The sequence below is a fragment of the Vicugna pacos genome, chromosome 23 (assembly GCF_048564905.1).
Source record: "Vicugna pacos chromosome 23, VicPac4, whole genome shotgun sequence".
Classification (NCBI taxonomy): domain Eukaryota; kingdom Metazoa; phylum Chordata; class Mammalia; order Artiodactyla; family Camelidae; genus Vicugna; species Vicugna pacos.
Genome location: NC_133009.1, coordinates 21,104,288 through 21,129,553, shown reverse-complemented (window position 1 = coordinate 21,129,553; position 25,266 = coordinate 21,104,288). Strand labels below are relative to the sequence as shown.

The window sequence follows — 25,266 nt, the reverse complement described above, 5'->3', positions numbered from 1 at the left end:
AGCCTTGCTCAGAGAAGGGTGAAAGTAAGAATAGGTTGCCCTGTGACCTGCAGGTGGTTACTGTTTGACGGGTGCTGGAGCAAACATCTCACATCCATCTGAGATCAAAAAACCAGTTTGTGGCTCTTGCTCCCTAACATGTTTACAGCCAACATTTGGTAAAGCCAAGGGCGGGGCACCACGTTCTGGGTCAGGTCCGCCATGTCTCCTGTTCCAGCCTGCGTGAGCCCACTGTTAGCGGGCCAGGCCTACTGTGCTTTTCCCCTCTTCCCTCTCACTCTTCTTATAAGCAGGGAGTGGGGCCGAATAGAGAAAGGGGTAGAGGGACTGAATCCTGGGTGGGCTGCCACCCCTCCCTCCTGGTGTCTGGTGTCTGTGTGCACATGTCAGCAGGCTCCCAACTGTCCTGGCTCTGCTGCTGTGAACGCTGCTGTTCCCGTTTCTCCCTCTTCAGCCCCCCACCCCATTAAAATGGGGGTGGTCCTGCCACTGTGTCCATGCCTCTTCATGGTGGGGGTTTCAGGGTGGTTTGGACAGAAAGAACATTTCCCGGATGCTTGGCACTCCTGGCTGTCTCTTGGCTTCTAGGTTCTAGAGGAGGGAGCTTGAGAAGCTAGGGAGCCCCTGGGTGCCTGTGGGTCTTAAACTTCTGGTGTGAACAAGGTGTGGGACCAGACCTCGAGGGGAGTTTAGAGCTGGATCAGCGGTCCCCTCTCCAGGAGAGCACCATGCAGTCAGAGAGACAGGACAAGCACACAGAGTCATACAAGGTGGCCTTAGCCGTTAAGAGATGAGAGAGTTTAGGGTAAAAGAAGTAACTTTAAGATGGGGAGGTAGCAACCACTGTGGAGTGTCTAACATCCCATCAGGATGGGTAGGATTTTGGCAGGGAAATGGTATTCCGGGGGAGGAGGAGGGAACAGCACATAGAAGAAGGAAAACGTGTGTGTGTGTGTGTGTGTGTGTGTGTGTGTGTGTGTGTGTGTGTGTGTGTGTGTGTGTGTGTGTGTGTGTGTGTGTGTGTGTGTGTGTGTGTGTGTGTGTGTGTGTGTGTGTGTTGGAGGATGGGCCGTTCTGGTGCAGCATTGGTGTGGGGTAGATGGTGGTCCACAGTGAAGGGCCTTAAAGGCCAGGTTCTGTAAGAGGAGAGCAGAGGTCAGTGAGGGGGCAGCCACTTCCTCTTCTGAGAAACCTCTTATTTCTCTTCCCTAGGACACTTGTTGGTCTAGAGTTGTCCCTCGTAGGGTTAACCCACTGGTTTTAAAAGCCATTTGCATACACTTGTAGTGCCAAAGGGTTGCATGTGACCTCAGTGTCAGGACATGTTAATTTAGCCTCCACACCAGTGTCTATACCTGGCCTGGGTGTGGTGTTTGGGGGCGCTGCTAATTAAGGTTGGCACTGGGAGTCGGTGTGGCAGGACCGAGGGCTACGTCCCCAGCGGCTCCTTCTCCTCGTGCACACCCAGGGTGGACTTCCTGGGCGGCTCCTGCCTCTTTCTGCCATTTATGTTGAGATACACCTGGTGAGTGGGGTCACTGGTGCTGCGAAGCATGACACTCTCAGCCCCAGTAGCCGAGGAACTTTGCGCAAAGGGAGTTTGGCCAGATGGCCTTTGAGAGCCCAGCCAGCTCCTGGATTTTTATGGCTCGTAATTTTCTGCAACCAAGTGGATGCGCTTTTCAAGGCATGAACCTTGCCATGTTTCCAGGAGAGTGACTGTTGATTTAGGAAAATGTTACTGACCTGGAGGCAAGTTTCTTAATCTGCTGTCTCTCCCTTCCTAGACCTCAAGAGGAAGGGACTCAGGCCTGGAGTCTGACAGGCATGGACAGGCCAGCACCTGCCAGGGCTGGGACTTAGAGATTTCTTTACCTTGCAGAGCTTTGTCTCACCAGCAGATGGGGACGGTAATACCTCGCAGGGTTGCTGTAGGATTGGGAGTAATATAAAGTGACACACACAGAAGGGGAATAATAAATGGTAGCTGTTCTTGTTATTACTACTGTTTCATTGAAATATTTAATCTAAAGTGAAATCGTTTTGAAAGATTAAGAATATAAAAACTGATGAGGTGTGTTTTGAAGGTGGGAGCTCTTACTTGGTCATTGTGGTACCCCAGGCTGTGCGCAGTGCCTGGCATGTAATGAGTGCTCAGGAGTGGTTTAAGTGTTGAACTGAGCCTGGGAAAGAGGCTTTGGAAGAACGGGGCATATTTATACCGAAAGTGCGCAGGACTGTGTCGTCAGGAATGAGAATGTGTTTTGAGCTGCCCTTGGGATATTCCTGCACAGCGCCTGGCACTTAGTTGGCACTCAGTACTGTTTGTGGGGTGACAAAATAAGTTATTTTAGAAGAATGACGTGGAAGTTCTGCTGGAATACAGCCCCCTCTTCCCAAATCAATGATTTACCTTTTAAAAAACAGTTTCCTACTGCTGCTTTAACAGGCTACCACAAACCCAGTAGCTTAAAACACCACAAATTTATTATTTTACAGTTCTGGAGGTCAGGAGTCTGAAATGGGCCTCACCTGGCTGAAATCAAGGAGTCAGCAGGGCTGATTCTTTCGGGAGGCTCAAGGACAAAGCCCTTCCCCTTGTCTTTTCCAGCCTCTAGGGGCTGCCTGTGTCGCTTGGTGGGCTCCTTTCTCAAGTGCATCACTCCAGCCTCTTTGGGAAGATTAATCTGGTGGCAGAGTGTACTGTAGCTAGGAGACGGGTTGCTCATGGGGGTCAGAGGGCTTCCCCCCACTGTCCCTCCCTGAAAATCCCAGGTGCAAGCCTCTCTTGCAGTTACCTCCTCTGACTGCGGCTTTGACTGTGGTGAGGATGACCGGTGGGTATTTTTGTGCTGCTTGTTCCTGACACTCCACGCAGGCCACCAGCATGCCGGACCACCTCTCCCGAATGATGCCTCACACCACAGCTAAATATACTGCACTGGTCCCCAGGAGAAAGTGAGTCTGCCTTCCCTGAGTTGGATCTGAGACTGTATCCAGTCAGGGTGCTGGGGATGTAAATTAGTAAAAGGATTGTCCACACTGATCTCATTCATGCTCCCTCTGGTCTCACCAAGTCTAAACCTCATTGCAGAGTGTCTGTCTGGTTTAATAGTAATCATCATGCCAGCTCTTGGTTTTGAGCACCTACTGTGCTTTAGGCACTTTGGGGTCCTAAGTACTGTTCTGTGGATTATCTAACCTATTCCCCATGAGAACAATGGGGAAACTGAGGCACAAAGATGCACTTAAATGACTTGACTTAGATCAGCAGCAGAGTCAGGGTTTGAACCTGGGGAACCCAACTCCGGAGCATCTTGACTGCTTCATCAGTGTTGTTTCCTGAACCAAATCTTTTTTTAATATTTTAAGCAGAACACTTTGGTAGGTTTTTAGTTAGAAGATGAAGTTGCTCTCAAGACCCCATGTTTGGCAGGTTGGTGTTTTTAATCAGTTATGTTTGCTCTGCAGAGGGAGGAGAGGCCATTTGGGGCCCTCTGTGCTGTCCGCCTGTACTTTGGAGCCCTGGGCCCGTGCAGTTTCATTCACAGCATTGGGTTTCTCTGTGGACCAATCTTAGAGGCTGAAACTTCTAATCCAGACATTTTAGGCTTTGTGGGCCATAGCTGTCTCTTGCAACTACTCAACTGTGCTGTTATAGCTTAAAAAAAAAAAAAAGCAAAACACCCCAAACAACCATAGACAATACATATGTAAATGAATGAGCTGTAGACAATACCTAAATGAAAGAGCATGGCTGTGTTCCAGTAAATATTTATTTACAAAAACAGGCAGGAGGGCTGGATTTGATCCTGGTGAGCTGACCCCTGATCTAGAAGGGCACCAATTGTGTTACATGTCTTAACTCTTCCTTCAGAAAGATGTGATCACTGTACTTACCATTATTCTAAACTAAGACCCTGATTCTGGGGGAAAGTACCCATTAATTATTTCTATCTTTTAACGCAGTGGCCAGCATTAGACCAACCTATGCCAAGTGATTTTCTCACCATTCTGAGAAGGGCAGTTGAGCTGCTTTCCCAAAAGTGGGATGGCCATGTTCCATCTCCTTATGTGGCCTGGTAGGGGCAGTTGTCTTCTAATGAAGGACAGTGGCTAAGCACAGGCATGGAGATGTATTATTCACAGCATTCTGATCTGCAGTCTGACACTCTGCCCATCCCGCCCAGGACAAACACTTCAGGGACGTGGGATACTTTCTTTAAATTACACCTTTGTGTGCTGGCTTATGTGTTTTTATTTTAACAGCAGGTATTTAGATTATTTTTATAAAATTTATTTTCTATTGTAAAAGTAGGACATGTTCTTTGTAGAAAATGTGGGGAAATAAAATGTTGAAAGTGAAAAGAATCTCCCACCCCACCACCCAGACAAAAGTACTGCTCCTGTTTTGCAGGCTCTCTCCCATCTTCCTCCCTTCCTTCTTTCTTTCCTTCCCTCCAGAATGAAGAATAATACTATTCTGTAATCTGCCTTTTTCCCATATGGAAATATATAGCAAACTTTCTTTTTTGTCAGTAAATACCTTTCACAGTGTCATTTTAGATGACTGCGTAGCGGTCCATCTTATGGATGTACTAGTATTTATGTCGCCAGTCTTGACAACTTTGAGTTACATTCTTGTGGCTGAATTATCACATATCCATTGTTAAGGAAACGCAGTTTGACAGACTTTGACAGGATGTTTGGATAACCATCAGGCAGGATGGCCTTGGAAGGAGAAGGGGAAAGGGGACTTCCTGGTAGATGTGCAGGTTTGGGGCATTCCGGAGGTGACTTGCAGCTGTGGGGAATGAATGTCACTAGAGGCCTGTCTCTTGTTGTGGAAGCTTGACTCACCAGGCCAGGCTGGGGCTGCCTGACTGGGGAGGGGGCAGGGTGGGTGGGGGAGGGGGAGGAGGATCTTTTTCTGTCTCTCTTCCCCTGGGTTCTTCTTCATGTTTTTGGTTGCCTTTGAAAATTGATAGCATATTAGGATACTTCTGAACCTGCTGACAGGCCCTGAGGCCGGACCTCACTAGATAGAAGCCTGGAGTTTTCTGAGATACTTGAGTGATGTCCCTGGGGTGTGATTTTAAAGGCCGAGGTGAAGGGCACATCTCCAGAAATTCATGGATTTTTGGTTCAGAAGTTTAAGTCTTTTCCCTGACACATACATTCTTCTGAATCCTTGGAGGAAACAGTCGACTGGTGTTTCCTTTTTCTAAGAGTAAAAGAAAAAAAGAAAAATTTCAAGCACGTAAAGGAACTTTCCAGTGCTCACAGAGGCTAGATACTGAGAATGTTCATGCCCAAAGGAAAAAAGATTGTTCTTGGCTGGGAAGGGGCAGAGGGCCACTTGTGAGCCCTCACCCTGGGGCCTCCCAGAGATCATTAAATGGTCCTTTCTGAGGAGGGCTTAAGTGACAGTCTTGAGATTCCCTTAGTGACAGACTCTGTGGGTCATTGTCTTTAAGCCCATTCATTTCTGATGTACTTTTTCAGCTACTTGAGGGAGTGAGTAATGGGAAAGGAAGGGGCAGGTGGAAGGTTTCCACTTAAGGGCAAAGCCAGACTTCGGTGGAGGGGGTTGCAGGGAGGGACTTTTAGGGAAGGATCTCTGCTTAGACCTCCTGCCTGGCCTTGGGCATAGGCCACCTCTATTCCTTTTTCCTTCTTCCTCCAGAACAGTGTTCTTGAAGTAAGTTCCCCGGACCAGAAGTGGCAGCAGGTGGGAATTTGTTACAAATGTAGGTTTTTAGGCCCCATCTCAGACCTATAGAATCAGAAAGTACAGGTGGAGCCCAGCAGTCTGTGTTTAGGCAAGTCTTTGGGTGGTTCTGATGCCCAGTAAAGCGTGAGAACCCTGCCTCAGACCAGGCTCCTAAAAGGCGTTTGATTCCACGTGTAGATTAAAAGCTGCAGGCAGGTGTGAGCCAGTTCCAGAAATGGCAGGCTTTCTCCAACCTTGGAGGGACCAGCTGAGTTCATTTCTGTCTGCTCTGTGTCAGGCACGGTGCTAGTTGCTGGAGATACGGAGAGAGGATGACAGATGTGGTCTGTGCCCTCCTGTGGCTGACAGCCCAGTGTGGGGCAAAGATAGTTACATGGGCAGATTTAGAGGGTGGTCACTGTTACCGTGGGTAAGAACAGGGTGCCATGGGGTGGGGGCATGGATGGGCTTTTGGAATGAGACACGTAGGGGAGGGCATCCTAGAAGAGGTGCTATTTGAGCTGAGATCCGATGAGGAAGAAAGATGTATGTTCCTTCTCAGAGGCCTGCAAGAGAATTGGGCTGGCCTGACTGGAGCACAGTGGAGAGTGTGGGAAGATGAGGATGGGGAGCAGAGCAGGGCTAGGTTGCGGAGGGTCTTTCAGCCTCTTAGGAACCTCAGAGAGGGCAGGAAGCCCAGGAGTGGTGGTAGGTTTTCCTTTGAAAGTGATTGCTTTGGCAATGGTGCAGGGAGCAGATGGGGGCAGGGAGGCCCGTTAGGGGCTGCTGCAGCTGCCCAGGTGGGCACCCAGGTGCACTAGGGGAGGTGGGGGAAGGTGGAGAGAAGTGAGAGGTGCTCAGTTCCTCAGGATTCCTCAGGATGGGGAGCCTGGGGAGGGCAGGGTGAGGGTAGTGAGGTCAGTGTTAGAGATGCTGAGCCTGACGCCTGTGGGCCATCGGGTGACGTGCAGGCAAGCAGACGGCTCTGGAGGAGGCTTTTCAGTGAGCTTCACACACACTCCCCAAGACAAAGGGCTTTCTGTGCAGCTTGCTGTTGGGTCCTTGCACCAGCCACGGCTTCCGAGGCAGCTCAAGGTGAGAAGGGACCAGAGGAGGGTGTGCTAGCTTTAGAGATACAGACGCCATGCTTTTGGGTGAGAGCTGCCTGTCTTACCACACTTCATACTTAACAAAGGGATTGAACAATGGCTTAGTAAATTCACACCCCGTCCCTGGCTTATTGTCACCTCATGAGAAGAGACGAGTTCTGGCTGTGGAGGGGGGACTTGGGGTGCATATGGGAACCCTTCCCCCAAGTAAATTCCCTCAAGTGAGTCCTAATGGAAAAGTGTGATCCCTTCGTTTGTTTCATGCCTTTCAGGATTGCCTGTTACATTTTTAAAAAGAACACAACTCATTTTCCTGCTGATACATCTTATTGTACATGACCAGCTAGTGGGTTTTTTGTTTTTTCGTTTTGGAGACTAGATTTGAAGGTCCCCACACCCCAGATACTTTCCAGCTAATGCAATCTCTGAGTCCATTTTTCACCGTGAATGAGATAATATCTCTGAAGGCTCTTGGGAAGGTCAGAGTGAGGGTTCAGCAGAAAAATTTTCTCTCAGAGCTTGAGGACTCCCATCTCAGGGGACACTGGTTGTGCTTCTTTCTCAGTCTCTGTCCCCAGGGAGTGGTGAACTACTATTATTTCAGTTCTTTCTCTGGACTATGCCTTTATTTACTTCCTTTATAGCACTTCAGCATGCTAGGACCAGGAAAGGGGCCTGCTGAGCCACCCAAAGCTCCCTCCTGCTGGGGAGGGTGACGAGGCGAGTGACACCTTAGTGTCAGCGCCTGCAGCTGAGCTGTCCAGGCTCCCAGTCGTCGCCACTGCTCAGCTGTCTCCCCTGCACCTGATCCTCGTGTGTCAGCCTCAGTTGGCCTCCGGCCGTCTCCCTGGTGTCTGCCCGTTATAGATGTGCCTGCACGCCCCTGCATCTGTGCGTGCTCCGGGGCCAAGGGCAAGTTCATCCCAGGACCTGCACAGAACAGCCCAGAGCACCGGGAGGAGACATCAGTGAACGTGTGTTCAGCGAATGACTTTATTTTGGTGCTGGTGTCTAGTGGCCACTCCCAGGTGTGAGTGTCCATCCTCCACCCCCTCTGCTGTACTCATCGGTGCACACTCAGGGCAGAGCAGGCGGCCCAAGCCTTCTGGGGCACGTGCTGCCAAATGGGGAAGAGCCTGGATGTGCCCTCCATTCCGGTATTGCTCCTCGGTGAGGTCCCGAAAACCCATTCCAGTACCTGAGGGTGAAGCGGGGTGGGGTGAGGGCTCTAATACTTGTAGACAAAATTGTGGTGAGGGTAAGAGTTTTAACTTGTGATTAAATGTATTTTGGGGACTTTTGATTCTGTTTACTTAAGATCATGATGAAAATGCCTCTTGGTGTAGCTAAGTGCCTGGTTCTTGTACATTCCCGGAGGGAGTTTACACCAAAATTTGGGATAGCTGAATTCTGAGTCATGTTGGGATTCTGTTGCATTAGAATCAGGGTTTATGAGAGCCAGTTTTTGAAAATCAGAAGGTGAAAAAAGTTCTGGAAAGATACTTCCTTTTGCAGTTGTTTCCCTTCCTGCCCCTTGAGGATAGACACTCCTTTGCAAAAAAAAAAAAAAAAGCAAAAAACAAAAAACAAACAAAAAACCCACAAAACACACACAAAAAACCCTGGTGTTGACTAGGGTGTGAACAGTTCACTTTGTACCCAGCAAAGCAGCATGTGTGGAGGTTTGGGGATAGTGGCCCCTGCACATTAGATATGTAATCTTCAAGGGGGCTGGTCCAGGCTACAGTTCTGAAATATGCATCCACACATGAATCTGCTCACGGTGGCAGACTCATGATATGAGCAGCACCTCTTATGAGAAGAGGAGGCATTGCCCCACGGAGGTAGGGAGGCGGATTTCTGTGATGTCATTTCTACGTGGATGGGCCCACCTTCCCAGGGAGCTGACTGGTCATCCTCCTCCCCAATGGTGCCCACTGTCCAGGTGGGGTTGACACCCATGGGAGGTTCTCCAGTATGAGGATGCAACCTTTCAGGCAGGAAGAAAGGCGTAACTAATTAACTTTTTAATGTGTACTGTTAAAGATGACTTGTTTGTTTGCCATTTTGAAAGTAGGGTATGTGAACTGAAAAAAATAGGAAAATACAGTTAGGAAAATACTGAAAGGGAGATTATTATTACTCATACTTCCCAAATGCAGGATTAAAAAAAATTTGGTCAGTTTATTTAACATTTTTTCCTCTTCTGAATTAAAAAAAAAATCATCATCATAAAGTAGGTGTAATCCTGGCCCATCACAGAACTATGCTTAGTGCTGACATACTTAGAAACCAGAAAAATCAGGACTGGACTCCGGTGGGTTCTGGACCTGCATCTGCAGCGTGCAGGACCAGAAACGGGTCTCATATTGAGCTCCCATCACTGTAACGGGAGCTAGGGCAGGGGAAACTGGCCAAAAAATCACTTAACAGCTTTGCTCTAGTGAGACTTTAGTTTGTGGTCATGATAACTTGGATGAGAAATTTAGGCAGAATTAGTTTTAAACCTGAAGATAAAGTCTGAATTAAATAGGTCTTAGGAAGTTCTATGGAAGATTTGATACTAGTTAGCAGACAAGGTGAAGTTTTGGAATTTTGAGGCTTGCGGCCAATGGGAAACTCCTTCCTTGGTTATCCGGATTGGATTTAGAGGTGAGCAAGGGGAAGGCCTGTTTTTGGGGACCCCTGGGGCAGTGGGGTAAGGTGGATGGTCCTGGGGCCATCAGCAAGGGTCCTTCTCAACAGATGGCTGGCGCCCTGGCCTCTGCCATTGCGTGTCTCTGATGTCTCTTTTGGAAACCTCCTCCCTCATCAGTAAATGTGTGTGTGTCAGGGTGAGGGCCAGGGGGCAGGGGAACTGTTGAGAGCTGTGTTTGATCTCTGATTACGTGATCTCTTCCCAGTCCTAGACATTTGGTCTGTGGAACTCACACTTGTTTATTGCCTTAAAGAGCAGGAGTCCAGAATGGAGCCTGGGGTGTGAAATAGCACCAAGTGATGGGCAGGGGTAGCCCCCCCCCAATCTCTTTCAAGGGTATAGTCACCTTCCAAAAATCTCCTTGGCTTTGATTAGTGGGCAGGCGGTCCATTTGTGTCTGAGTGTGCCCTGTCCCTGTGGGGGTGCCTGGGAGTTGGTGGGCCAAGCGTTTGGGGAAGCATCATGTTGTGCTGGGCACAGCGCAGAGGAGGGCCAAGATCAGACCCCAGGGCCACCGTTCAGGAGCTAAATGACCTCGGCCAGGTACTTAACCTCTCTGACCTTGGTTTTCTCCTTTGTGAAATGGGGACAATAATACCCTTATCGTTGGGTTATTTATAAAGATTAAAAGTAGGTGAAGTGTAGGAAGCACCCCAGCCCAGTGCCTGGTTGCTGCTCTCCTTTGAAGATGAAAGACAGGGCAGGTTATGGTGGATCATTTTAATTTTTCAGGCCCCTTCTTATCTGAGGGTTTCTCTGGTGTCACTACAGCTCTCCTTTTAAGTAAAAGTAGCTATGTCCCATGCTCAGGAGCAGAGCAGATCCCTGCAGGAATCTCTGCACTGACTGGGCTGCTCCCCCGAGACGGGCAGGCGGGAGCGAGCCTAACATCTTCGGAAGTCCCTCGAGTTGTGGTTGAGATCCTTGTCAATGCTCTTACCTGACCTGCCCATCTGTGCTTCTGTTAATTAGTGTGATGAGAAGCTACAAGGTGTCTCTGTGATCATCGCTTCCGTTCTGCTGGCCCAGCCCTGCATGCAGGGTTTGTCTGGCCGTTCTCAGCCTCACGTGTTTGTTCACAGGTTTGTTCGTGCAGGTCTTCTGCCTGCAGTGCCTTCCATACCTACTCCTGTTATTGCTCAGACTCCTGGCAGATCTCAGCTCCTCACTGCTCTGGCCAGAGTGCTCCCTCCCCACTTTGGGGTCTCCTGCTCTTTCCTTTTAGTGATTTTCCTTCAGTGCCCTTATCTTACCCCTCCCAGCACACAGCCCCTGGGAGGCCTTGAGAAATGCTTGGGAGATTGCCAGCACACACCCCACCCATGAGGCAGTGCTGTGTACAGTACACTGGCTTTCAGAGTCTTTGACACTGTCATAAAGAAACACGTTTTAGGCTGTGACCAGTGGAAAGAGCAGCGCATGGGCACACAGAGGGAAACAGGTTTCACCTGCTGGTCCTACCCACAGTGTGCCCCCTGCTCCCCAGTCTGTTCTACATCGTGTTGGTGTTGTTTTTAATGCTGGTTGGGATTTTCCCAGTGCATTGCCCTGTGATCTGGACTGCAGTTTGAAAACACTGGCTTGGGGAGAAGTTGGGCCTGAGGGTAGGGAGGGTTAATGGGTGTCTGTCAGAGGCCTCATTGGGGAGAACATGAGGGGCTGGGGGCAGGGACAGGCAGCCCTGAGGAGTTGGGATTGGGGCCCCTGGGCCCTGCTTTGGAGCAGATGCTCCCTCCCCAACCTACGGTTTTGGTCCAGAGGGAAGAGCGTTGGACTAAATCAGTACACCCAGATTCAAGTCCTGGTTCTGCCTCTTGGTGGCTGAAAGATTTTGGGCAAATCACTTTACTTGTCTGTGCCTGGGGTGGCCGTGAGGCCCGGGTGAGGAAATGCCTGACGCACAGCCCGGACTCCACAGGCTCGCCCTGCGGGTGAGGAATCATCTGGAATCTACCCTGAGCCCGGGGCCCTTCCTCTCTCTCTTTTCTCTCAATCAGCCTGGATCAGAATGGGAGGTCAGAGACAAAACCAAACAGCCAGTGGCCTTCTGCTCAGAGTTTGGGGTAGAGTTGGTCTTTGTGAGTGTCACCCTTTTGAGGTATGGAGCCCCGCCCTGACTTGGCCCACTCTTTTCCAGCCCTGAAGCATGGCTGCCATGTTGGGGGATGCCATCATGGTGGTCAAAGGCCTGGTCAAGCTGACTCAGGCAGCCGTGGAGACCCACCTACAGCACTGGGGCCTCGGCGGGGAGCTCCTCATGGCGGCCAGGGCCCTGCAGTCCACGGCCGCAGAGCAGATTGGTGTGGTCTGGGGGCAGGTGCAGGTAAGGAGGCCGGGCGGCAGCGGGAGGGGTGCCAGTGGGAGGAGGGCTGGACTTGGAGGTCTTGGTGAGGCCAGGGGGTGAACCTGTACACAGCCAGCAGGGCCAGTCTCCTTGTGGCCAGAGCCAGAGAGCCACTGGCTGGTGTAAACCTGCTGTCCTTCCTGGTGTGACGGGGAGGCTGTCACCTTGCGACCTGAGTTTTAATTAAAGGAAGCTTCTCAGATCTGGGAAGGAGCCCAAGAACACAAAGCCCTGCCCTTCTGCTGTCAGGCAGTAATTCACCAGCCCTCACCACACACCTGCTGTTGCGTGTCATGGGGCACAGAGCCTAGGGCAGAGACAGGCCCCGTCCTGCTGGGGTCCCTCCGGTGACCCGCTCTGCTCCCTCTGCCTGGCCTGCGTTCACTTCCTGGGCCTGTCCTGAAGGCACTGAAGAGAGGCCTTTCAAATTTTGGAAATTAAAAAAATCACAAAGCAAAAAGTAGCGATCGCCTGTGTTCTCATGGGAGGTAGCTGAACAGGTCCCTGCCATGCTTCCTTCACTGAAGCAGGCAAGTTCTTTATAAGACAAAGCACCTTCTCCCTACTCATCTCATTTATGTTAGTGTTTTCTTGTTGGGTCGGATTGTAAAGAAGTGATGAAGTCGTCTGGTGTGTAGGTGGGTGGGACAGGCACTTGTCACTGGAGGTCACAGCTCAGCATGGAGCTGTCATAGGGTCCTGTGTGTCATGTGTTGGTGGGCCCTCCCTGGGATTCCAAGGCTCTTCCCCTGTGTACACTGAGCTGTGCCAGGCTGTGCCAGGGAGGGCCTCCCCTCCTTTAAAGGGCGGCAGCCTCACCTCCCCCTTCCCTCTTATCCCTCGTGCCATCTTGTGCCAGGTGTAGAGCGCCTCAATGTTTTACTGTCTAAGGGGGAGGGTTTAAGCAAGAACAGGTACTGGAGCAGTGGTTGTCAACAGGGCGCCATCCACCACGACATCACCCTGTGTAGCCCCTGATCCTCACTGAGGGGATGGGGAGGGCATGTGTGCACACATGCGCCTGGGCACGTGTATGTTGGTAGCTGTGCTCGAGGGTGTCCTGCGGCCTCGCTCCTTCCATTTCTGTTCTGACCTTCTGGACAAAGGATGCTCAGGCTCCTTCGGGCTGTGGGGCCTTCACAGCCTGCTGGCCTCTGTCAGCCTCAGATTTAGGATTCCTAGCCCCTTCCCTCCTGCTTTCTGACGGTCCAGTGGTGACACTGTGTCTGTCTCACTCTACACAAAAGCCTTCAACTCACAGAGGCCTTCACATGCAAGATCTCTTATGAGCCTCACTGCTGTTCTGGGAGGGGCGCAGGCCCGATGCTCACCTTCCTTGCTCAGAGATGGAAACTGAGACTGAGCAGTTGGATGCGAGGCCCGTGTTCATTGAGAGGCTGGACCAGAAATCTGTGTCCTCTTCTCAGGCTAAGACTCCCTCCGCTGCCCCTCCTCTGCTGAGGCCGGGCTGTGTCCTGGCCGCCTCATTCAGTGTGTTTGCTAGTGAGGAGCCATCACCTTGCTGTCGGGTGCTTTGCCTGTACAGCGCCCAGGGAGGGAGGTTGCCCTCACTTGGGCCGTCCAGGGGTGAGGCCACAGCTAGACCCGGGCTGGCCTTCCTGAGAGGCAAGAGGGCCTCCTGCCCAGGCTCCCCCTTCGCCCCTCTGCTCCCCTTGGACAGGCTTGGCTCTGGTCCTTGGGAGAGGAAGGAGGGAGTGCTCGTCCTCCACCACGAAGAAGGCGCTGAGCCGGGGTGCTGGCCTCCCAGTGTGTGCCCATTCTCTCCCCAGACACTTAGATGCCGGTCCCTCCCCTCTCTCCAGGGGGCAGAGGCCAGATACTGCAGAAACTTCTCTCCCTCTGGCTCCACAAGGGGTTTGTTCACTTCTCATTCAGCAGACACTGAGTCTGGTCCCATGGAGGCTCTGAGGCCCCTTGGGAGCCACGTAAGCAGGTCATGGTCGTGCAGGGCCAGCTTGGGGGTCACGGGGCAGGAGGGGCCCCTACCGTAGCTCTCAGGACCTTGCCTCTGACCCCCTCATTCCAGGGAGGCCATCTTGAGAGGTGCCTATTGATTCCAAATACATTTCTGCTCTGAGGGAGGTGCTGTCAGGCAGCCTCTCAGCGGCCAGGGGGGCAAGCCTTGGCTTGGTATCCCTGCTCTGCCACTGGCTGCTCGGTGGGCCTTTACCAGGTGACTTCAGCTCTCTCAGCCTCAGTTTCCTGCTTATGAAATGAAAGTAAGAGCCTGTCTCCTTCCTTCTAGAGGGCAAGTCCTGTCTCCTTAGACCCCACGGTATCTTACAAAGCTGAGAGTGAAACTTTGGGGTCTACTGCTGTTTTTGCAGAACGTGTGGGCAGCACTCCATGCATCCAATCCATTTCAGTGGAATCAAGAAATCCAGTCCACTGACCTTCGTCCAGGAGTTGGTGCTGTTCTAATTATAGCCTTCTCGGCCCTGTTTTCCTGGCCCTGTCTGTGACCCCGCAGACCTCTGTGACTGTGGGAGCCCTATTTTCAGATGAGGAAGTGGCAGAGATGGGTCAGGAACTCACTCAAGGTCACTCGGGGTTCAAAGGTAGAAAGAAGCTGGGCCCGAAGCTCAGGTCTTGGTGACTGTTACAGGAAAAATACGATGTGTCCCCTCCTTGCCTGCTGTGTACCCCTAGCTTCCAGAACAGCCATACCTCATCCTGGTTGTGATAAGCCCTCTGGTGAGAGCCCCTGAAGGGACACTCAAGTCTGACTGGCAGAAGACACACCTGCAGCAGGGTGCTGGCCTGGAGAGGCCCTACTGTGTGCTCTCTTGCCCCTGCTGGTCTTTGGTTGTGCTTTTATTTCTCAAAGCTTTCCCTGTCTTTTCCCTGGTTCACCCTCCCCAAAGCCCTGGAAGCCTCTCCTTAGACAGGTGAGGAACTTGCTGCCGGGAGGGGGGTGGTTCGCCTTGTCTCAGCTGGGCACCCAGCAGGTGCTCATGGACCCTGTGTGCCTGGCTTGCCCGGGACCACAGGCAGAGCCCTGGCAGGAACAGGACTGGAATCTGGGCTCCCGGGCTGCTGCTTAGCTCTGGAATTGGCCACATGCCTTGTGGGTATTGTGGTGTGACCCTCCGGGGTTTCAGAGGGTGGAATGGTGCCGGTGTGCTGGCCTGGCAGAGGGGATACACACAGGGAGGAGCTCCTGGCTGGCTTCTGGCCCCTCTCATGGTGGCTTTTGTTTCCTGCAGGATCAAGAGAAGCATGAAGAGCCTCCCTTCAGCAGCTTCGACGACTTGCAAGCAGAGTTTCACTTCGCAGGGTCGAGGGCCGAGGGCACCTCTGAGGATTTCTCTGTGGCCTTCTCCCCTGATCAGTCATCTCCGCACTGGGATCCTGCCAGCAATGACGGCCCTGCTCCTGCCTATGTTGCCAGTGGACCCTTTAGGGAAGGCGGGATCCCAGGCCAGGCTGCCTCCCATCTGGGCAGGGCGAATGGGAGGCTCTTTGCAGACCCCAGAGACTCATTCTCTGCCATGGGCCTTCAGAGAAGGTTCTTCCACCAAGACCAGTCCCCCATGGGGGGCCTCACAGCTGAGGACATTGAGAAGGCCCGGCAGGCCAAAGCTCATCCCGAGGGCAAGCCCCACAAACAGATGGTGCGTGCATGAGGCCCCCAGAGTGGGCCTGGGGCAGTTCCCACAGTGGTGCTGGTGTCAGGCCCCCTCCTGGACATTCCCCGGATGCTGTGGCCTGGAATTTCAGGCACACGGAGGCATCCTCTGGGTAGAGTGTGATGCCAGGTAGAGCTGCTGCCTTTAGGGATGAAGAGGAGATGTGGGGGGCAGCACGAACCTCTGAAGGTTGGTCCTGTCCCCCTTCACTGATTCCTTGAGGTTTCTTTCTTGTGTCTCTCTAGCTCAGTGAGCGGGCTCGGGAGCGGAAGGTGCCTGTTACTCGGATTGGTCGGCTGGCCAACTTTGGAGGTAAGAAGCCACGGTGCCTTCCTGCCCCGCCAGTCCTGGCAAGGATAGCCGGGGCCACTGTGGGGCCTGTGTGAGGTGGGGGAGAGTGGGGACCCATTGATGTCCGGGAAGGGTGGTGGCTCCTGAATGTTTTCCACGAATGGATGATCCAGTCACCAATCTGCCTCAGCTCACCCTGGGGGTTGGTGCATGGCTGATGCTCCCCTGTGAACTGTGGCTTTGCTTTTCCAGCCACACTTAGAGGGTAGCGTTTGCAGCATCAGCTTTTCACTCAGGCGTCTGCAGGGATGAGGCGGGGCGGTGAGTAAAAGCTCCTCGCTGGGCTGTTTGGCTCCTGGACAGAGTGGTTTTTGCCCCTGGCACGGGCTATTTTGGGTCCCATTTGCTGGATTCCCAGAGACTACTGACATCAGTGGGACGATTGGGAGGTGCTGTGGCCCTGAGCTGCTGCTGTTTAAAGTCCATTTTAATGCATGGTTCAGTTGCGTTTGTCCTTTTCTTTGGGGGTTTGGATAGCCATTGTGTCCAATGCACATGTGTTCTCTTTGTCTGAGTTGGAAGGTCAACTTTTTTTTGCTTTTATGACTTTATGTAGCCGTATCTGGTGCATATTCACTGACCAAGATGTTCCTGTTGAAACTGTCATCCTTTGCGATGGTTACACTTGAAGATGGAGTGACTGGGAGCACATTTCTCTAAAGTTCCAGACAATGCAATTAATGAGAGGAACAGCTTTGACAACTTGACTGACATACTCGCCTTGGGCAATGCTTACCTGCGAGGCCGTATATAACAGAGGTCTGATTGGTTCATGTTGATGCCAGTGCCAAGTAATCACGAAGGCCTGCTGTCATGTGTCTGAGCCATTACCTACATGCATTTTGCTTTGCTTTGCTGATATATATGGCTCTCTGCCTATATTCTGTACATCAGGCACACCATTCTCCCCTGCTGCCTCTTCTCTTTTGGAAACCCCATCTTACTCCTTGTTCAGGACTGGCTCTGTGCTCCCTGAGAACCTGGTACTCTGGGAGCTGGCCCGATGTGTGGGTTTTAACACTGAATGATGACTGGCTGTCTTAGGAAATGTGCAGAGCAAACTAAGTTAATTGAATAGGATTTTCTCAACCCTGAGGTTTTTTTCCATAATCCTAAAATTTGGCATCTGTTGCTACTTAGCTTTTCAAGAATCTAGCATTATAAAGTGTCATCTGAGTTTTAGTGCAAAATTATTGCTTCATTCCACTTTAATGGGTTAGCTTAACAAACAGCTCCTCACAGAACATCACAACTTCCTGGGTGACACTACCGGAATGGGTTTGAGAGGCAGTGCTCTGGTGGCCCCGGGTGGTCCTTCGACTCCCTGGAGACTTGGTGCATTCCCTGCTTTGCTCAGTGGCTATTAGTTGGGTAACATTTATTACTAAAGTATTGGATAGAGGTTCTGTTCTCTCCCCCGTGAGTTTGAGGGCAGGAACTATCCTCATCTTACTCTGTGGTTTTTCTCTGTATCCTGTAACCCTCCTCCCCCCACTCCACACTAGGCCTCACCATGAAGCCCTGTCTCCGGAAGGCTTAGTTTGACTGATGTATTTTAGAATGAGTATAGTCCTCTGTTGGGAGTCTTTGCAGGGTAGTGGAGGACCTGTTTGGGAAAAGTGTCCGGATGAAGGTCATGATGGCCAGTTAAAATTTGATGGAAGTCCTAGTGAAGCAGGCAAAAGTCAGGCCCTTTTGAGTGGTGGGTTAAGGAAAGCAGACCCAAATAGAAGCAGTTACATAGGAAAGTGTGTAGGTTCATTAAAGGCAGCCTCATTAAAACCAGGGTGTAGGGCTCCCCTCAGCGGTGGGGGATATGGGCAGCCAGAGGGAGCGGGGTTGGGGTAGGAAGAAGCCTTGGTCTTTGTAAGGGCTTTTCACCATCAGGAGCCTCTTGAGCCCTTGCTGACAGCCGCCTGACGTCGGGACTCATTCTTCGGTGTGTGTGTGTGTGTGTGTTGGAGATCTGCTCACAGCTGTGATGCAGAGCTGCCCACAATGTTGCCCAAGCAGTTGGCAGTTAATATTTCAGGATTGGAGGTGGCAGGATGGAAGCAAAGAGGAGCCAGGTCTGGAAAGAATGTGCTGTTCTGGCCTCAGAGGTGAATTCTGGGCCTTCTGCCCCACCAGAGGATTTCACCCTGTGGGTTATGTCCCTCTAGTGCATGTGAAATCAGTTTAGTGGGTCAGGACCAGCATTTAAAAAATAAGTTAAGTAGAATGGAATTGAGTAGAAAAGGATCAGATTAGAAAGGACTGCACACATTGCAAAAGTATTTTTGTTTCAGAGATATAAACATACTATTTATATATGTTCTTCATTGCATTGTGAAATATAAGGCTTACTGGTGAGTCATTGTCTAGACAATTTGAAGTAACACTGCTCTACTTTCTTTTCCTAGAAAATACTTCTAGCCTCTTCTCATGAGGGTGAAATGTTTTAAAGTGTAGACAAACAGACTATAGGAAATTTTTACCAGGAGGGTATGAAGGTAAGGGATTGCTCTAGATATCAGGGAGGTAAGGTTCTGTTTGGGAAGCAGCAGTGGGTGTTCAGCCACATGGAGGTAGAAGGCAGGGGCTTTCCAGTTTGGGTAGTTCATTTTGATGCTGAGATGAGGCAGGAATCCTAGGTCCAATTCGGCTGTGGAGTATTATGGCTGTGATGCTATTGGCATGGTGATCTGTGGATATTAGATTTTGTTGAGGAATGAAATGAAAGATAGGGTCAGAGATTGGATTTGGTATCAGAACTGGGATTTAGGTCATCATAATATTTGGGTTATAATTCCAATCCTGCTTCCTATGACATTGGGTCCTGCCTTGATTTTTGTTTCTGTGAAATAGAGGTCTTGCCATTGACTCCAATGGGAATATTTTGGTAAATGTTCCTTGTGTATCTGAAAAGAATTCTGGCATTGTTGGGTGCGGTTTATCTGTCCGATCTACCTAGTCTAGTTTGTTACTTATATTGATCAGATCTTTTAATGTTTTTTGGGGGTATCTTTATTCTACAAGCTATCAAGAGAGACTTTTTAAAGTCATATGCTATGATCCCATGATCACTTACCTACCTCTTAGTTCTGTCAACTTATGCTTTAATGTTTTGAAGCTATTTTATTGGTTGTTTACAGATTTAGAATTCTTATATCATCCTGGGGATTGACTCCTTTATTATTATGCCATACTTCTCTTTAGCTCTTTGAAAGTCTACATTGTCTGATAATAATATAGCTGTGTTTCAGCTTTTTAGGGGTTAATGTTTGCATGGTATCTCTTTTTCCTTTCTTTTACTTGCAACCTTTTTGTGTTCTTGTATTTAATGTATGTGTTTTGTAAGCAACATATATAGGGTTTTCCCCCCTGTAATTTAGCTGCAGACCAATAATCATAGTCTTTTTATGTGAATATTTAGTCCATTTACATTTAGTGGAGTTGCGGATGTATTGGGGTTTATATTTACTGTCTTAGTCTTTGTTTACTGTTTGACTTGTCTGTTAATGTTCCCTTCTTTTTTAAAATAATTTTATTTTTTATTGAGGTATAGTTGATGTACAATATTATGTAAGTTTTAGGTGTACAACATAGTGATTCACAATTTTTAAGTTTATATTCCATTTGTAGCTATTATAAAGTGTTGGCTATATTCCCTATGTTGTACTGTATATCCTTGTAGCTTATTTATTTTATACATAGTAGTTTGTACCTCTCAATCCCCATCCCTGCCTTCCCCATCCCCCCTCCCCTCTCGCCACGTCTTGCCTTCTTTTGAATTAATCAAAGACGTTTTATTATATGTGTTTTCTCTTTATTAGTTTCTGTGTTATTATTCGACTATTTTTTTTTAGTGGTTTCTCTTGAAATTACAGCATACATCCTTGACTTATTACAATGTAATAGAAGTGATTATTTTTACTACTTCCCCAATAATGCTAGCACGTTAGATGCTTTAAATCCCTGTGTGTGTGTGTCTGTGTGTGTTGATGTGGGATATGCATTTTGTTTCCACATGTTTTATATTATATACTAAATTATTAAGATACATGAAACCACACAAGATACAATTTTTTTGTACAGCCCATATGAATTTAGATTTACCGACGTATTTACCCTTTTTGTATTTCTTTCTCTGTTCCTTTTCATAATTACCTTTGGGATAATTTTCCTTTTCTCTAAAGAACTACCTTTCTCTTTTTTATAGTGCAGTCTGTTGATTATTAATTCTCTGTTTTTATTTGTGTGTAAATGTCTCTACTACACTTTTGTTTTAGAATGTATTTTGGCTGGGTATAATATTCCATGTTCCAAATTAACTCCTTTGAACACTTTAGCAATATTATTCTGTTGTCTTCTTACTTCCATTGTTTCTTTTGAAAATGTAGCTATTAGTTTTATTGCTGCTTCTTTGAAAGTAATGTGTGTTTTTCTTCTCTGCTTTAAAATTTTTCTTTTTGCTTTTGGTTTTTAGCAGTGTGACTGTGACATGCTTGGGTGTGATTTACTTTGTTTCTATCCTGCTTGGGATTGCAGAGCTTCTTGAATTTGTGGCTTGATGTCTTTCATCAGTTATGGAACATTCTGGTTGTTTATTCAAGTATTGTTTTTGCCCTGTTCTTTCTCTCCTCTCCTTCTGGGAACCAGTTATATATATGTTAGATCTTTCTCTTCTGTCCTGTGTGTCTCCTCTACTCTTCTGTATTTTTCATTTGTGCTTCAGTCTTATAGGTCTGGGGGTTGACAGGGGCTGCATACAAGGCTGACTTTACTGTCTCGTCCCTTTGCTAAGGTGGAACATGGTGGCATCAGCTTTGTTGCCTGATTTTCTGCAGGCACACACTGCACATGTGCTGTTCTTCTAAGCAGCCAGCACTCCTCTGATGCTCTCTGAGGCAGCAAGACAGATACCCTGTAGGTCCAAGAGAAGTTCTGCACCCTTGGCAGGGGCAAGGGAACATGGTTTCTGTTCTTCCAGAAGCATACTTTAAAAGCAGCTTTTATATCTCTTTTGCCCTCTCAGAAGCTCTGTGAGGGAGATGAGGGCTGTTATTGTCTCCAGTTACAGATGAGGAAGCTGAGCCACTGTTGCCATCCTCCATGCCACCCCAGCTCCAGGCCCTGGGGAGGAGAGGGGGCCTGGGGAGCGGGCTGCAGCCCACAGCATCAGAGGAAGGGAAACAGGAAGGGATGGGGAACCTAGAAATGGCTCCCTAGGTGCTCGGGAGCTGGGTCTCCGGGCCCAGAACTGGGCCAGAGGGAACAGGGAGACCCTAACACAGCCCCTGTTTGTTGGAAGGTGTTTAATTTTTATTTTTTCTTAACCTCTGTGCCTGTCTGGGCAGAAGCCCAGTGGCTGCTCGGGGGGACCCATTTGGCTCTGAGGACCTGCAAAGAGACTTTGGGAAGGAAGGGGCTGGGCCGGGGGCTTGGGTTCCCTGATCACATGGAACCGGCCATAGCCCTGGAAGCCACCCAGTGCACTCCTGCCCCCCAGGGAGAACCCTGCTCCCTGCTGCTCCTCACTCCCCCTGCATTTCTTGCCTACAAAACCTCTGATTATGAGAGAAATGTCAGAAACTTTCTTGGAAGAGCTTACAGGCTAGGGTAGCAGCCAGGCAACTGCCAGTGGCCGTGGGGCCGCTGAACAGGCCCTGCGGCTGGCCTCCTCCGGGACCGTAGCCGTGTAGGCTGGGCCGGGCCGACTGTGGGTCAGAACTTGGAGAGGCGCTGGCCTGAGAGCTGCGGGGTCTGGGGACAGCGAGAGGTCCTGGGTGACACATGGAGAGTGAGCGAGCCTGGGCTCCGGGGTATCCTCGCCCACGTGGGGAATTCAAGGCAGAGGTGAGGATCTTCCAGGAGCTGCCTCCAGGTGCCTCTGAATCTGGGAGAAGGAAGAACCTGCCTGGCTGGGCCCTGCCCTTCTCTCTCCAGGTTCAGCTGGGTGGGGATGGCAGAGGGGCCAGTCTATTCTTGGTTCACTAGAGCAGGAGCTCCTGAGGTCAAGGTCAGGGCTGGAGGGCTGGCTGGCCGCTCTCACCACCCGTGGGGAGCCTGTCAGTTGGCAGCTCCTGGGGCCTGGCCTTGGGCTGGTTCTGGGGAAGCTCACAGAGCCACAGAAGGAGTCTTCAGCCTCCTGTGCAGAATGTTCTCTCAGTGATCAGGGTTTAGTGACAGGTGTTTGGCTTTGGAAAGTTTTGGCTCTGCCTGGCAGCCTAGAAGTGGCCAGAGAAGAATTTGACAGAGCATCTCAGGGGGGTTAGCAGGAAGAACTGGGGGGCCCTGCAGAAGGATGGGCTTGGCGCCTGCTCGCAGTGACCAGGCTGGGTGACCTTTGACACACCTGCCTCTTCTGTCGGCTTGTCTTTGGACTTGATCTAGGCAGAGAAAGATCTACAGGCAGAGAGACATTGGTGAAGGTTACTGCAGCTTGAAGGTTAATGTTCCTTTTATTATCTTGCTAAGTCAGATAGTGTGCTGGTTGGGGTAGAGGTGGGCGGGCGGTGGGAAGTTAATGTTTGATCAGAGACGAGGAGGCTGCTGGCTCTATGCCCAGTGTCCTCCGGAGCTGGGCAGGGGCTTTCGGAGGTAAACTGGCCCTGGCACCTCCATGTCAACATACCAAGATGTCCTTGAGGGGTGTTCCCAGGTGACTGTGGAAATGTGGTCGCCAGAGCTTGGCTTACTTACGCTGCCCCTATGCTGACCCTCGAGCAACATAGGGTGTTGAGCACTTGAAGTGTTCTGATCCAAGCCGAGACATGCTCCGAGGGTAAAATACACATTGGATTTTGAAGACTTAGAGCAAAAAAAAAGTAACATCTCTAACAGTTTTTATATTGAGTGCTTATTGAAATGATAATACTTTGGATATATTAGGTTTAATAAAATATATGATCATTTCACATGCTTCTTTTTGCCTTTTTTTAATGTGACTACTACAAAATTTAAGGTCATACATGTGGCTGATGTATTTCTTGGTCAGCTCTGGTCTAGCCATCTGAATAGAAGTAAGGACAGTAAGAGCAGACACTTGAATAGTGTTGCCTTGTGCTCAGCCCTGCTGGGAGCCCTTCACTCTGCTTAACTGTTTAATCCTCACAATGATGAAAATGAGGCAGGAGCTACCCTTAGAGCTGGCCGAGCGGAGGCTGCACAGTTGCCTACTGGTGGTAAAATGTACTGAAAAACTGTTTTAAAAAATTGTCGGTTTTTTTTTAATTTTTAAAATTTATTTTTTATTAAGTAACTTTTTCAATAAATTCAGTAATATTTTTCATAAAAATAATATATAATCGTTACAGGAATTTTGGAAAATGTAGAAGCCCATTCAGATTTTCTTGCCTGATGTGAGCCCGCCTGCTCTGGGGGTGGGAGCAGCTGCTCCCCCAGCTCCCCCACCCCCCCAGGGCTGTGCTTGTCAGGGCCCGCTGGTCTCAGGGGATCTTCCCTGGGTCTTTGCTGTCCCCTGTGCTGTGATCTGCTGCTCACCCATGTGATCTTCACTCTCTCTGCTAATGTCCTCACCCCCAGCCGCAAGCCAGCTGGAACTGTGTTTAAAGTAGAGGAAACGGGCCCTGAGCCAGGTTCCTGGGCTTTCTGTGTGGACTTAGTGGCACCTGCTGGGCTCCTTGGGCCTCCCCAGGACAGTTGGGATCATGTAGTTCCAACCTCTGGACAAATGAGGTGTTAATAATCCTTGATTTCAAAGATTCCTGAAGGGACTGGGGAGGGCCTGGTACCCCATGGTTCTTAGACCACTGTCAGGGCCTGTGGGGCCTTCCTCACTGAGGGAGGGCTGCAGCCCGAGCTCCTGTGAGCCCCCATGGCTTGTGCAAAATGTTCCCACTCCCACCGACCACTGCTGTGTGTTACAGTAGCAATGCCTTTCCCTGCGGCTGCGGTGAACTGGATTAGAGAATTCTAGGGTATTGAAGGCTCTTCATGCAGACTGTGAATTGGGGGCTGCACCCAGGGGTGCCCTGCATTGTCAGGATGTCCTTGGCCCGCAGGCCAGTCCTGGTGCTTATGTGCTGTGTCCCCTGCCGCCCAGTTGTGTGTATTTGTGTGTCCCATCGGCCTGTAGGTGAGCAGAGGTGATGGGGGGCACTTTTCCATTGACAGCACCTCCTTTAAGCCAGATCTTCTCTGAAAATGACTGATGTGTGTCTCCTACCTTTTTCCCTCCCTTTTCAAAATGTCTGGAGTGTCAGTGAGGGTCACTGGGGAGCCGAGGCAGGTGTCTGTGTGGGACTGCTCCAGGCCTCGTGGGTGGAGGGGCAGTGGGCAGCCCCTGAGCAAATGCTGCCCAGTGCCCTCAACCTCCTCTTTGCAGGTCTGGCCGTAGGCCTGGGCTTTGGGGCATTGGCTGAGGTCGCCAAGAAGAGCCTTCGCCCCGAGGACCCCTCAGGTGAGCTGGGCCCTTGACCGGGAGGGTGGGGTAGGCCCTGGGAGGTGGACCTGTCAGCTCCCAGCTCCCTCCTGTGTTCCCAGAGTGTTGGCCTCGTGTTCTGTTTCCAGGAGCACCTTTCACCTGTGTTCTGTGTAAATGGCACCCCTGCAGTAGCCTGAGGCCTGAAGTCCGCTCTGCTCCCGCCCTGGCCTACATTGGCCCACCAGACCTCCTGGTTCTGCCAGGGGCCGGCATCCCTGCCCTCTTCTGATTGAGCCTCGGGTTTATCCTGGCCTCTGCCCCTGTTCCCTGGAGCCATTGGGGCCCCACTGGTCTGGCCAGGTCAGGTGCCCAGGGCTCCCCGGTTGGCTGTGGATGCGGGATGTGTGAGCCCTCCGTCCTCGGTGACCTGGAGAGGCCATCACCCCTGTAGCGTCAGACCCTTCATCTCTGAGGCGAAGATCATGATTGCCCTGTCCCTTGCCTTCCAGGGACAGCCTGGGGTCAGTCACAACCCTCAGAGCCTCCTAGTCTGGGTGGACAGCTGTGGGTGGCACTCCATGGAGAACATTCTGCAGAGTGGCTGCTCTGAAATCTGGGGTATTTATAATGCTATGATGGTGGGTCCGGGGGCACCTGGAAGCCCCACCCCCTCCTACTGGGGCCCCTCCTCCAGGCCTGTCCAAGTGTAGTGGAGGGGGCTGAGTAGGTGGGGGCTTTCCCTTTAGCGGGGTCCTAGGGACTGTTGAGAGCAGCCCTGGCAGAGCCATCTGGTGAACTTCTCAAAATGTACTTGAAGTTCTGGGCTGCGTGCTTCCTGCCCCTGGCCCATTCAGGGGACATCAGCACATTCCAGTATCTGACACCTCTTCCCCCCTTTCCCTGGGGACCCCCAGTCCTACTACACTGTGGTCCCTGAGGCCAGGCCCGACTCCCCTATGGCCCTGAGTGGGCCCTGCCAGCCACCTGGATGGCCCCACTTCACCTGGGGGGCCCTCTTGAGGGGAAGAGGGGC

General features: G+C 50.6%; 1 protein-coding gene across 2 annotated transcripts in view; it reads left to right on the top strand.

Moving 5' to 3' along the window:
- Positions 1–25,266, top strand: part of COQ8A (coenzyme Q8A) — a 39,068-nt gene that overhangs the window by 6,991 nt on the left and 6,811 nt on the right. For both annotated transcript variants that reach the window (XM_072948639.1, XM_006198822.4), the window contains exons 2-5: positions 11,658–11,843; positions 15,092–15,499; positions 15,760–15,826; positions 24,195–24,269. In XM_072948639.1, coding sequence (XP_072804740.1) covers positions 11,667–11,843; positions 15,092–15,499; positions 15,760–15,826; positions 24,195–24,269 — 727 coding nt within the window. In that variant the 5' untranslated portion in view covers positions 11,658–11,666. The remainder of the gene's footprint in view (positions 1–11,657; positions 11,844–15,091; positions 15,500–15,759; positions 15,827–24,194; positions 24,270–25,266) is intronic.